The following is a 14,093-nucleotide window of genomic DNA, read 5'->3' as shown; positions in this document are numbered from 1 at the left end:
TCTGTGAAATTGTGTGAGGGCCATCCGTCCATTATGATCTGGCCTTTTGTTGTGATGGACTGAGATTGGACTGTGATGGACTGTGATGTTGAGATAGACTGAGAGCACGGACTCACATCCATGAGTCCAGCTCCCCCATGATGATAGATGGGCCGTCTTCCTCAGGGGCACGTGGAATGAGAGACTGAATTAGTCAAACTGGCTAAGCAGCTGCAACATGTACAATATTGGTGACAACCAAAGAAGGCTAGGCATTGTGTTGCATTTTGAGTTTCTACCATTGTAGGAACCAGATCTAGTACTATAAGCCCCCAGACCTAAGCCTGAGCACTTCACTAAGATTACCCCTCAAGGTGCCATCCATTAGCCTCACCCTTTCATAAACTACCCCAGATCCCATTAACTTCATTGTCAGAAATAGAATTCCACCACTTACTGTGGTGCTGCTGCCTCTGCATACCAAGAATCCAGCCCCCAGATTCCTGCAGGGCCCCCTCTTTTCCATCCAGTGGCATGGGTCATAAGAGGGAGTCTTTTGGCTAAAGCAGCTTATTTATTCAGGATAAATTTATAGCTGCTTAAAGGTATTTTTTAACTTTTAGGTTTATTAACTTCTATTTGTTTCTTTCTTTTTAAGATTTTATTTATTTATTTTTAGAGAAAGGGGAAGGGAAGGAGAAAGAAAAGGAGAGAAACATCAATGTGTGGTTGCCTCTCCTATGCTCCCTACTGGGGACTTGGCCTGCAACCTAGGCATGCATCCTGACTGGGTATCGAACCAGCAACCCTTGCATTCTCAGGTCCGCATTCAATCCACTGAACCACACCAGCTAGGGCCATTTTTGGGAGGAGTAGAGGGCATTTTTTAAATGTATTTTATTGATTATGCTATTACAGTTGTCGCAATTTTCCTTCCTTGCCCCTCTCCACCCAGCACCCCCCATTCTTTTTGGCAATCCAGTCTCTTCTAGTCTGCAAAGTTTATTTTGAGAAATCAGCTGACAGTCTTATGGGCACTCCTTTGTAGGTAACTAACTGCTTTTTTCTTGCTGCTTTTAAGATTCTCTCTTTATCTTTATTTAACCTTTGGCATTTTAATTATGATTTGCCTTGGAGTGGGTCTCTTTGCATCCATTTGGTTTGGGATTCTCTGTGCTTTCTGGACTTATATGTCTATTTCCTACACTAAATTAGAGAGGTTTCTTTGATTATTTTTTCAGATAAGTGTTCCATTTCTTGCTCTTTCTCTTCTCCTTCCAGTACCCCTATGATTCAAACATTGGTGCATTTGAAATTGTCCCAGAGACACCTTACCCTATCCTCGTTTTTTTGGATTCTTTTTTCTTCTTGCTGTTCTGATTGAATGTTTTTTTTCTTCCTTATGTCCCAAATCACTGATTTGATTCTTAGCTTCATCCTCCCCACTGTTGATTCCCTGTAAATTTTTCTTTATTTCACTTAGTGTGACCTTCATTTCTACCTGGGTCTTTTTTGCTGTTGAAGTATTCAGTGAGTTTCTTAAGCATCTTAATAACAGTGGTGTGGTGGGGGTTTTTGGTTACTTATTTATTATAATATATTTTATTGATTATGCCATTATAGTTGTCCCATTTCCCCTCCTTTATTCCCCCCACCCTGCATACCTCCTCCCCCACCATTCCGTCCCTTTAGTTCATGTCCATGTGTCATAAGTTCTTTAGCTTCTACATTTCCCACACTACTTTTGCCCTCCCCTTGTTTTCTCCCCACTGTCTGTGCTACTTATTCTCTGTACCTTCTCCCCCCTTCTCCTTCTCCCACTCCCCTGTTGCTAACCCTCCATGTGATCTCCATTTATATGGTTCCACAACTGATCTAGCTTCTCTTAGATTGCTTTTGTTTTAGGTGTGGTTGTTAATAACTGTAAGTTTGCTGTCCTTTCACTGTTCATCTTTTTTATCTTCTTTTTCTTAGATAAGTCCCTTTAACATTTCATATAATAAGGGCTTGGTGATGATGAACTCCTTGAACTTGACCTTATCTGAGAACTTGACTTTATCTGTCCTTCCATTCTAAATAAAAGTTTTGCTGGATAGAGTAATCTTGGATGTAGGTCTTTGGACTTCATGACTTGGAAAACTTCTTTCCAGCCCCTTCTTGCCTGTAAGATCTCTTTTGAGAAATCAGCTGACAGTCTGATGGGAACTCCTTTGTAGGTGACTGTTCCCTTATTTCTTGCTGCTTCTAGGATTGTCTCCTTCACTTTAATCTTGGCTATTGTAATTATGATGTGCCTTGATGCGTTCCTCCTTGGGTCCAACTTCTTTGGGACTCTCTGAGCTTCCTGGACTTCCTGAAAGTCTATTTCCTTTGCCAGATTAGGGAAGTTCTCCTTTATTATTTGTTCAAATAAGTTTTCCACCTGTTGCTGTTCCTCTTCCCCTTCTGGTACCCCTATAATTCAGATGTTGGAGCGTTTAAAAATGTCCTGAAGGTTCCTAAGCCTCTCCTCATTTGTTTGAATTGTTGTTTCTTCATTCTTTTCTGTTCGGTTGTTTCTTTCCTCCTTCTGGTCCACTCCCTTGATTTGAGTCCCAGTTTCCTTTCCATCACTATTGGTTCCCTGTGCATTTTCCTTCATTTCACTTAGTGTAGCCTTCATTTTTTCATCTAATTTGCAACCAAAATCAACCAGTTCTGTGAGCATCCTGATTACAAGTGTTTGAAACTGTGCATCTAATAGGTTAGCTATTTCTTGGTCGCTTAAAAGTATTGGCTCTGGGGCTTTGATCTGTTCTTGAGCCATAATGTTTTAGTCAAGTTGCGCCTGTTACATATGAGTGGCAGAGCCTTAGCTGTTCACCAGCTCGGGGCAACCCATGTCACTGGGTTGTAACGTTGTAGGTGGGGGAGAGGTCAGAGAGGGGACAATGGCGTTTGTTCCACTCTCTTTCAGACTTTGGTCCCCTCTGCTACTTCCCACAAGCAAATTGGGCCCTTTTGATGCTGGTTCCCAGGTGTGTGGGCTGTGTATGTTCTAGAACCCTGTGGGTCTCTCCAACAAATTCTCCTGTGAGGCTGGGAGTCTCTCTTGGCACCTTTTCAGTTGATGTTTTTAGGCTTTATTTCCTGTTGCTGGGGCCCTGGGTTGCAAAGTCTGTCTTGCTGCCCATTTTTGCCTGGTTTATCTGTGCCGGAATATGTGACTGCAGTCAGCCAGCTGCATTGCGCTCCTCACTGGGTCTGCTTGTTTCCTCCCCTCGCCCAGGGTCTGCTAGCCCCATGCCACCTACGCTCCCGGGTCTGGCAGCCACTGCCTTTTCCTGCTGAGACCCCTTTCTGCCCCTCTTACCAGTCTGTATGAATAGTTCTCAGACTTCCATATGGTTCAGTTTTCTGTCTGTCCTGGTTGTGTTTTTGTTTCTGAATCTTTGTTGTCCCTAATTTTGGTTGTGCAAGGAGGCACAGTGTTTCCATTTATGCCTCTATCTTGGTCAGCTTAATAACAGTGTTTCGAACTCTGCATCTGATAGATTGCTTATCTCTATTTTGTTTAGTTCTTTTCCTGGAGTTTTGTTCTGTTCTTTCATTTTGGCCATGTTTCTTTGTGTCCTCCTTTTGGCAGCCTCCCTGTGTTTCTCTCTATGTATTAGGTAGAACTGCTTTCACCTCCTGTCTCAGCATAGCTTAATGTAGAAAAATGCTGAGGGACTTCTGCCAGGATGGAGGCATAGGTGGAAACACTGCATCTTCTCGCACAACTAAGTTTAAAAATAACAAAGTTTTAACAACAAAAACGCAGCCAAACCACAGAAAATTGAACTACATGGAAGTCTGACAACAACAAACCCTTCAGCCAAACCAGTAAGAGGGGCAGAGCCAGCAGCAGAGTGGGGTTGGGCAGGAAAGATCCACCAGACCCACCCGGGTGTGTGACCCAGGTTCGCCAGCAGCCATGGGTGGATCCCAGGTGTGGAGAAGCGGGCGGACCCACTGAGGGTGCAAGGCTTTGGACCCACTGAGGGCACAAGGCGGTGGGCCCACTGAGGGCTGTTTGCGATCACACATTTAAGCGTAGATAAACCGTTGAAGGAGCTAGCAGTGAGACGGACTGTGCAGGCCACAGCAGCAGGAAGCAACAAAGCGAACCACTATTGCCCCTCTCTGACCCCGCCCCCACATGCATCCTCACAAACCAGCAACCTGGGTGGCCCCGCCCTGGTGAACAATTAAGGCTCCCCTCATACATAACAGGCATGAACAGATCAAAACATGGCTCAAGAACAACTCAGAGCTCCAGAGCCAATAAATCTAAGCGATAAAGAAATAGCCAAACTTTCAGATGCACAGTTCAAAACACTGGTGATCAGAATTCTCACAGAACTGGTTGATTTTAGTCACAAATTAGAGGAACATATGAAGGCTAAACTAATTGAAATGAATGGAAATACACAGGAAACCAATAGTAATGGAAAGGAAACTGGGACTCAAATCAAAGGAGTGGACCAGAAGGAGGAAAAAAATGACCAAACAGAAAAGAATGAAGAAACAAGAATTCAAAAAAATGAGGAGAGGCTTAGGAACCTTCAGGACATCTTTAAACACTCCAACATCTGAATTATAGGGGTACCAGAAGGGGGAAGGCACAGCCACCAGTGCAAAACTTATTTGAACAAATAATAAAGGAGAACTTCCCCAATCTGGCAAAGGAAATAGACTTCCGGGAAGTCCAGGAAGCTCAGAGAGTCCCAAAGAAGTTGGACCCAAGGAGGAACACACCAAGGCACATAATCATTATATTAGCCAAGATGAAAGTGAAGGAGACAATCGTAGAAGCAGCAAGAGATAAGGGAACAGTCACCTACAAAGGAGTTCCCATCAGACTGTCAGCTGATTTCTCAAAAGAGACCTTACAGACAAGAAGGGGCTGGAAAGAAGTATTCCAAGTCATGAAATCCAAAGACCTACATCCAAGAATGATCTATCCAGCAAAGCTTTCATTTAGAATGGAAGGGCAGATAAAGTGCCTCTCAGATAAGGTCAAGTTCAAGGAGTTCATCATTACCAAGCCCTTATTATATGAAATGTTAAAGGGACTTAGAAAAAGAAGATAGAAAAGATGAACAGTGAAAGGACAGCAAACTCACAGTTATTAACAACCACACCTAAAACAAAAGCAATCTAAGAGAAGCTAGATCAGGTGTGGAACCATAGAAATGGAGATCACATGGAGGGTTAGCAACAGGGGAGTGGGAGAAGGAGAAGGGGGGAGAAGGTACAGAGAATAAGTAGCACAGACAGTGGGGAGAAAACAAGGGGAGGGCAAAAGTAGTGTGGGAAATGTAGAAGCTAAAGAGCTTGAGACATGTGGTCATAAACTAAAGGGGGGGAACGGTGGGGGGTGTGCAGGGTGGAGGGGAATGAAGGGGGGAAATAGAACAACTGTAATGGCATAATCAATAAAATATATTTTTAAAAAGAAAAAAAATGCTGGGTAAGTTGGAAGGGGCAGAGCCTTAGGTAATGACTAGGGTGGGGCAACCTGTGTGAACTAGGTTTATGGAGTCTCAGGTTTGGTGTTGCTGCTCTGTGGCTCTATGTGGGGGAGGGCTCAGAAAGGGGACAATGGCTGCTGCCTGGCCTCTGGAGTTTTGTCCAGGAGGAAGCTGTGCCCTGGCACTCACCCTGATGCCAGACACTTCAGCTTCTCCCTGCGTGCCAGTGGTGCCCTTCAAGCTACTGCTCCAATGCTGGAGCCCAAAGACAGTGAGTCTGACTAAGTCCTAAGTTCGTCCCTTTAAATAAGTCCTAAGTCCTAAATTTGTTGCAGGCCCTTTAAGAGGAGATGCCTGGGAATCCTGCAGTTTGTTCTGCCTACTCACGCCCCACTGGTTTTTACAGCCAGAAGTTATGGGGACTTATCTTTGTGGCGCTGGAACCCTGGGCTGGGTGGTCTGGTGTGGGAATCTCTCACTCCCAAGATATCCCTCTCAGTTTTTATGTACCATGCATCAGTGTGGGACCAGCCTGTTCAGCGTCTGCATCTCCATGTCTCCATCCCTCCTACCCCTCTGAATGAATATGACTTCTTTAATTCCTGGTTGTCAGACTTTTATTCAGCTCAATGTTCTGATGATTCTGGGTGATAGTTGTTTTGTAATTTAGTTTTAATTTTTGCTGTGGTTATAGAAGGAGGCCATGTTTACCTATGCCTCCATCCATCTTGACTGGAAGTTGCTTAAAGATTTTTAAAGTCAGTTTTTCTCAACAGAGGTGTAACTGAATAATGAAACCAGTTTCCTTTTTAATTTTTTTCTTTTTTAGAGGGCCAAGCTTTCAAAGACCTCAGGGACTGCTTTCAGTACTTACAGAAATCTCCTACATCCTGGCGATGACATGTAGGGACTTTTTCTTGCTCTACGTCTGAATGACTGCCAAGAAGGAAGGCAAAGGTAGAACAGTTGGATCTCTGGCTCTCCCCATAGCTTCTAATCTCAGACCCTATTAAACTCCTTTCTGAACCCAAGGACAAAGCTCACTTGAACAAATGATTTTGAGTCATGAATGAAAAATCTTGCTCTTTCCGTAATGAGAAAGAATTAAGAAATGGACAGGTAAGCAAGCACTTTTATTTGGGAAAAAAAGGTGTTGGTTTGGGATATGTCATTAATAATAAGAGCATGTATCAAAAGAACATGAAAGTTTTGCTTCGTTAGTGAATGTTTATGTTTTTTTAGCCTTTTGCTATTATAAACAGTGCTACAACGAAAGACACTGTGCACATTTCATTTTGCATATGGATGAGTCTATCTGGTAGATAAATCCCACAGTGCAACTGCAGGCCCAAAACATACAAAGCACATATGATTTTGTCAGGTGTTGTCAAGCCATAGAGGTAATAACAATTCACTCCAGGGTTTGGTCTTTGATAATATGCTAACTGAAAAATACTATCTAAGAGTAGTTTTATTTGACATTTCTCTTATCATGAAAAGGTTGAGCATTTTTTCATATTTAAGAACTATTTATATTTCCTTTTGTATAAACTGCCCATATCTATGTTTGTTTTACGACCGGGTTTTGGTTATTTTTTTTTTACTAGTTTGTAAGATTAATTTTTAACCTATTAAGTAAATTAGGCCTGTATTGGTGGGATGAGTTGCAAAAAGTTGGTCAGGTAGGTTTTTTTTCAAGCTCTAATAGGGGCAGGTTTGGCTGAACAGAAAGACCAAAAGTGAGGGGACTGCCTCACTGAACTTCCCTTACTCAGAGAGCCCTGAGACCTTTAACAGAACCAAGAAATCTGTATATCTGTATAAGAATATTTTTAAGATTTTATTTGTTTATTTTTAGGGAGGGGAAAGGAGGAAGAGAGGGAGAGAAACATCAATGTGTGGTTGCCTCTTTCACGCGCCCTACTGGGAACCAAGGCATGTGCCCTGACTAGGAATCAAACCAGTGATCCCCTTGCTTTGCAGGCTGGCACTCACCCCACTGAGCCACACCAGCCAGGGGTATATAAGAATTTTGGAAAAAAAAAAAAAAAGAATTTTGAGATAACATTAACTCAGCTTTTTGCAGTTTTTAAAATTTCTTTTCTAGTATTCCTTGTAGTTAATGTCTTAGGAGTTCACCCACTTTTGTGTGTGTGTGGTACTGGGTAAAGGTGTGACATTTAAGCTGTTGTCTTTGGGACTGGCATGTGCCCAGGAGAGTGACCGTTGTTTGTCTTTCAGATTGAAGGTGTGTCTGCTGGGTACTGTCCACCAAGTGATGAGGACAACAGCACTTTTCTGGCTTTCCGAGAAATTCCTGTACATATTGCCCACACCGTAGTGCCTCCTGGCAATATAAGTTTTTGTTGCACGCCACTGTGTGGTACCAGGAAGACATGACACAGATGGCATAGACTCAGTCCTCTGGGAGCTCACACTCAGGGGAAGGCGTGTAGGGCACAAAGAAGCAAAACAAGCTCTGTCTCATAAGATCATTGCTGTAGTGAAGCAGAATATAAAGTGCAGCAGGAATAGCAAAGGCATACCGCAGTGTCAGCTGGGTTGTGTGCATTTTTGTTTGTTTACTATTCATGGCAGGCAAACGCTTATCCCCACATCACCCAACTTCTCATCGTAGTTGGAGTGTTCTGGGGGCCTCTCTTTAAGACTGGCTTTAATCAGCCCATCAGAGTAGACTAGATGCTTCTGGCCTCCAGCTTCAAAGACAATGAGTAGAGTGGGTGGGGTGTGTTTGTGTGGAGGGGGGACATCGGTTCCACTTTCATACTAAAGATCGCCCCCCCTACAGATCTCGCAGTTGAAGAGCCACCGTGTCCTTCAGGCCCTGACAGCAGAAGCCTGTGGATGGGCGCCGGAAGGTAAGGTCCTTTTGGGGCCCCTGGGGCCTGGGTGGGGCCCAGGTCAGAGCCCCCCATGGATCTGCTTTTCATCATTTGAATTTCTCACTACTTGTCCTACAGAAGTTTGTAGATTTATCATTATTCAAGGAGAATTAGAATCAACACTGGAGGTCAAAAGATCTGAGTTCTAATCTAGCCCCACTCGCCCTGCTAGTGACTTACCACTGTGTGCCTTTGGGCAAATCATGAAATCTCTGTGTCCATGGTGGAAGTATTAATGCCTCTTCTATCCTTCAAAGGATATTATGATAATGAAATGAGATAGTATATGCAAAAAGGTTTTGCAAAAACATCCTATTTTACCTGCTTTACATGGTTCTTTCCTACATCACTATATTTAAAGTTCATTCCACAGAAAGGCACAGTCACCAATTCAGAAGCACCGCTGCCGGAGCCAAATAGCTTTGACTTAAATACTGGCTCTCTCACCCACCAGCTACATGAGCTGGAGCAAGTTACACAACCTTTCTAACCCTCACTTTTATCATTTATAGAACATGTATGATGGGGATTTTATAAGGATTAAATGAAATAAGGTAAATTGCTTAGCACACAGAATGTAAGTCACAGTGAGAGCTTGCAAACAAAATGTAATCTCCAAAAATGTGAGGCTTTCTTTTTAAAGATTTTATTTATTTATCTTTACATGGGAAGGGAAAGAAAGAGGGAGAGAAATATCAATGTATGGTTGCCTCTCGTGTGTCCCCTGCTGGGAACTGGCCTGCAACCCAGGCATGTGCCCTGACTGGGAATCAAACCACGGTCTTTTGGTTTGCAGGCCCGAGCTCAATCCACTGAGCTACACCAGCCAGGGCAATACGAGACTTTTTAAAAATACTCCAAAGTAGAAGAATTATTTGGAAGTTGATGAAGTATATTTTAATAGTAGTTTATTTTTACTGTGTGGTGACAAACCTAACATTTATTAGAGATTTTTTACCTTAAATGCCAAAATATTTTACATTTCAATACAGCTGGTGTTATGTGCCATATATTTTTAATTTTATTAAACAATTATAATTTTTTTGAGATTGCCCCCAGCTTATTTAAATAGTAGGCTGACTAAGTCAGCAGTGCTGTTTACTACATGAGTAAGTGGAGAGCTTAAATAAAGAGGCAGTTGAAAAAAGGAAAAAAGACATAGAATCATACCTAAAGTGAGCTGCATTTATTACCCTGAATATTTCTGTGTTGCCTGTGTGGTCTGTCTGGAGGAAATTAGCATTCACATAAGTATCATCTTCAGATGGAGAAGGAGTCTGCCTGGTTTCAAAAGGAAAGGAGACACACGGTTTGGATGTTTGTCTCCAGTTGTAGTCACCAGATGGCCAGGTGCCTCGGTTACCGGGCAGTCACTAGGTTGAGACTTGTACTTTCAGTTGACTAATGTACGTTCACAGCTAAGTCCCATACCCTTGCTGGTGAGGTTTTTGCTCCTCGATTACAGCCTGTCGAGTTGTTTGTTGGTGGGGGTGTGTGGGGTGAAAGACTGGTCAAGTTGCTTGTCACAAGGACCTGAAGGGTGAAGAGTCAGTAAACCTGGGTGTGGCTGAGGGATAAGGGGTGAGGAGCCCCCTTCAGCATCATAACGAGCATTCACTGCTGCTGTTCCACTCTCCTGTTCAGCCACTTTGTCCCTCATTTTTATCTCCCAAGGGTCCAGTGTGCTGGAAACGAGTTTGGTTTGTTTGTTTGTTTGTTTGTTTGTTTGTTTGTTTGTTTTGCCATTCATGGTTGAGTGTTCTGTATCCTGTTGAAGTTAGCCAGCTTGGAAGCCCTGAGGCTCTGTGTCTGCTGCCCAGCCCAGAGTTTGGGGCTGGCAAGACTGCATTTTCCAGAGGCCCAGACATTCAGGACTCTAGACTCATCTCATCTGCCACCACCGTTCACTGCCCTCTGGGCCCACGTCCACTACTGTGACCACATATTGCTGTGACCATATATTAGCTGTGACCATAGTGAATATATTTTGAGCACATAACCTTTCAGCCACATACTCCCCTGAGAAGTTGAAGAGTTACATCATCCTTACAGTAGTCCCGTGAGTGATGGTAGATGGTTAAGTGACTTGCCCGGAGAAAACAGCTAGTGCGTGGTGGAGATGAAGACGTGCGCGAGCAGTGAGCTCCAGTGTGCTTTTAGCAACTGTCCTCTACTGCCCCCTAGCAGCCCTCTCTTCCTCATTATCCACTAGTCTTCTGAGTTTGGGGTAGGATTTTATTTAATTTGCAAGTGTACTTTCAAAACAGTTTATCATCATGGGATGCCCTCAGCCAAGCATTCGAGGCAGAAAGGACCATTTCTAAACCGCTTTTACCACTGAGGCTGGAGGGATCACGACTTGGGGTATTTGACTGAAGACCTTCATCCTTTCCACTCTTTGTTAATGTCCTCCCAGCAAATGGGAAAAGCCAGGGACAGGACAACCACTGGCAGTTTGGGCTTGAGAGTGACTTGTGCTTTGGAGACAAGGGCAGTGTAGTGGCTATAGAGGGACTGTCCTGCTTCTTTTTTCCCTCTGCTTCCCTACCCCCCCCCCTTTTTTTAAGATTCTTTAGAGGGGAAGGGAAGGAGAGAAGGAGAGAAACATCTATGTGTGGTTGCCTCTCGTGTATCCCCTGCTGGGAACTGGCCTGCAACCCAGGCATGTGCCCTGACTGGGAATTGAACCGTGATCGTGTGGTTCGCAGGCCCGCGCTCAATCCACTGAGCTACATCAGCCAGGGCTCCCTACCCCCCCCTTTCATCGTGCTGTTATTTATTCATCAAATGCTTGTTGAATGCATACGGTGTGTCAGCCAGTGCGCTGGGTTCTGAGAGCCCTGCCGTCCTGCAGCGCCCAGTGCTGTGAGCAGGACGGTCGCAGCATTGTGACGAGGCATCTGGGTGAGGGCGATACTCAGATCTGACGGAAGGGTGGGAGGGAGCTACAGCAGAGGGGCTGGAACCCAGGGTGCCAGCTCAGCAGAGGGAGAGCAGTCTGTGCCAGGGCCTGATGGTGGGAAGTGCGGAGGAACTAGGTAGTTCTGTGTGTCCCAGGGCAGAGCTAGAGAGGTACAAAGGGTCCAGAGTGTGAAGGTACTTGGATGCTATGCCGAACAGTTGGCTTTTACCTTGAGAGTTAAAGGGTTTTGAGCAAGTGGGACATCAGATCTGCCTTTTCAATAGCTCACTCTGGCAGCCATGTGAAGAGGGGGCCTAAGGGCAACAAGACCCAAGGCAGGCGTATACAGCTGGGGGCTCAGTGATCCTGACTACCTAGATCTCAGAGGGTCTCCTTTTCTCACCATTGCAGTTGTGAGTACAGAGGTGCTCAAAGCCCAAGGAGAATGGGAAGCCGTGGACAACATCCAGCCAGAGACAGGTAACTTCAAGAATAAACATCTCCATGTAATCAGCTGTTGGTAAAGGCTCTGTCTTACATGTGAGGCTGGTGTCACTGTGACTCTGGGATTAGGAGACAGAATTCCCGAGTGGTCTTATTTGACCTTTGTGACATAGAATAAAACTTCCAAAGCCAAAGATGACATTCTGGAGGGAATGGGAAGAATGCTTCTGGGAGAGGGCTGAGAGAAGGCAGGGAGGACCATGGTCAGGGTCTGCCTCCGTAGGGCGCTGAGATCAGGCGGAAGGATGGAGGCGGGCCACCAGGGCCCCTGTGTAAAGTTGAGCAGCTTGTTCACGGTACAAGGAAGTCTCTGAAGTTGGGGGCTGAAGCCATCTGCTGGAAGGCCTGAAGGGCTTGGTAAAAATGGTCTCACCTCCCTTTCTGAGAGCTAGAGGGAAGCAGAACTAGGACCCACGTCTAGCCTGAGCCCCACTTGAGCTCCTGGAGAGATGTTACTGTTAACTGACGAGTTAATTCCCTATGGACTGGAACGGAGGATAGAGAGGGGGTCATTCATATGCACAGTGCGAGAAAAGAAATTGAGAAAGACCCCTAAGCAAACCTGTGGCACATTCTTATGTGGGTACCTACTTCCAGTCAGTGACTTGCCACCTCACAGACGGGTAGAATTTAGGGAGCCCCTGAGGGGCATACCTGTTCCTCCTCGCTGCATAGGTGGGCAGTCTGAAAGGGGGGTTGGCCCAGCAGACGATGCCAGCCCCCTGAAAGAGGATTAGTTGTAGTAGCTTTGGGTGTCTGATGTTTATAGCTGGAAGCCAGGTCTGGGCTTAGAGGTGACAACTGGAAGGCCCCAGTAAATGTTTGCTGACAGAATTTCAACTGTTGTAAATGCTGGGGTGTCTTCCTCTTTGTTTTGTTGCAGGGGGCCAGAGCAGCTCAGACCAGCCTGGGCAGCTTATCTCCTTCAGTGAGGCCCTGCAGCATTTCCAGACTGCTGACCTCTCCTCCTTCAAGGTATGACCGTAGGGAGTTTTGGGGTCCCAAGCAAAGCACCTTCTTCCAGGAGTCAGGTTTTTATCCCACCAGGACAGGGCACGGGGTCCTGGTTGCCAAAGACTCGTGTTTATGCAGGGCCCCAGCAGCCTTTCTGGGACTGTGGCCTGGAGCTTGTGTGACCCCGTCATACAGAGGTCCCATCATAGGGATGGGAGGTCTGGAATCAAATGCTAGGCAGTTCCTTGGGGAAGCGAGGCAGACTGTCCAGAGAGCTGAGTTATTTGTGGCTAATGTAAGAAAATCTTCCATTCCTTCAAGGTATCAGAAGCTATCTGGGAATATAAAAAACTATGTGGGATTGAGAAAAGAAAGAATATTGAGAGTTACAGCTGGCAAGCTTTCTGGGGCATCTTGAGTGACCAGGAGTAAGTTTAGAGGAGTGGGATTTTTGATCTTCTACCTGGAACCTGGCCCAAGAGAGAGGCTAAAAAGACAGGAGTCAGGTTGCCAGAAGCTGCCCAAATCACTTTGTTAGAAGACCCATGGCAGTGGCCCTGAGTGATGAGAAGTCAGCATGGCCTGGTTTAGGAAGGGCTGGTTGTAGTGGTGGCACAGGCTCTGGCTACCCCTCTGAAGTATCTAGCTCCAAAAAGAGGTCTCCTCTAAACTCCTGGCCCCACTGGCTGTCTCATCCTGGAATCCGAGAGTGCTGCTAGATTTTAAAAACTGTCCTTTGTGGAGAGACAGCGACAGACAGACACGCAAAGGCTACGTACACACAGCCCTGCTGGGAAACCCAGTCTGGTGTTTGCGAGGCCACGTGGGGGAGTCCCCACAGCCAGTGCTCTAGCCTCCGTGACGGTCAGTGGACTAGCTAGTTCTGGAAGAGCCCAAAGGACCAAACGCAGGCAACTGATTGATAACGCTCAGGCCTGGGCACCTCTCTCTCTCTTACAAAGAACCTGGGAGCTGAGAGAGCCCGTCTCCAGGGAGTCCACAGGTGCTTCACATTTCTACCCCCTTCCCCTGGCCCAGAGACCAGCCTAGGGGAAGTACTTCTTTCTGCAGTAACGGTCTCTGTACTCAGCCTGATGATAAATGTTCATCAAAGCAGGTGAACCCAGCACGCTGCCCATTACCTGCAACTTTCTCCCCAGAAAAGAATCCAACCAACAGTTCGAAGGACTGGGCTTGCTGCCCTCCGGCACTGCCTCTTCGGGCCTCCAAAGCTCCACCAGGGCCTCCGTGAAGAAAGGGACTTGGTCCTGACCATTGCTCAGTGTGAGTGCACTGGTGAGGTCAGGCAGAGAGCACTGTTTGCCCACCTGGGACGGAGCCTCCCCCAAGGGTCTT

The 14,093-nt window shown here is 45.7% G+C and overlaps 1 protein-coding gene across 6 annotated transcripts in view; it reads left to right on the top strand.

Annotated features, from left to right (window-relative positions):
- Positions 1–14,093, top strand: part of ELMOD3 (ELMO domain containing 3) — a 28,421-nt gene that overhangs the window by 1,342 nt on the left and 12,986 nt on the right. For 2 of the 6 annotated variants that reach the window (XM_053664636.1, XM_053664637.1), the window contains 7 exons: positions 6,304–6,431; positions 7,333–7,493; positions 7,716–7,793; positions 8,284–8,353; positions 11,691–11,759; positions 12,667–12,758; positions 13,898–14,021. In XM_053664636.1, the coding sequence (XP_053520611.1) occupies positions 6,407–6,431; positions 7,333–7,493; positions 7,716–7,793; positions 8,284–8,353; positions 11,691–11,759; positions 12,667–12,758; positions 13,898–14,021 (619 nt within the window). In that variant the 5' untranslated portion in view covers positions 6,304–6,406. Of the gene's footprint in view, positions 1–6,303; positions 6,594–7,332; positions 7,494–7,715; positions 7,794–8,283; positions 8,354–11,690; positions 11,760–12,666; positions 12,759–13,897; positions 14,022–14,093 lie in introns of all 6 variants that reach the window. The other 4 variants (XM_053664638.1, XM_053664639.1, XM_037159719.2 and 1 more) reach the window with 4 other exon arrangements.

The sequence above is a fragment of the Artibeus jamaicensis genome, unplaced genomic scaffold (genome assembly GCF_021234435.1).
Source record: "Artibeus jamaicensis isolate MK-2021 breed Jamaican fruit bat unplaced genomic scaffold, CSHL_Jam_final contig_384, whole genome shotgun sequence".
Classification (NCBI taxonomy): Eukaryota; Metazoa; Chordata; class Mammalia; order Chiroptera; family Phyllostomidae; genus Artibeus; species Artibeus jamaicensis.
Note: the sequence above shows the minus strand (reverse complement) of the source record. Positions and strands in the feature narration are given on the sequence as shown.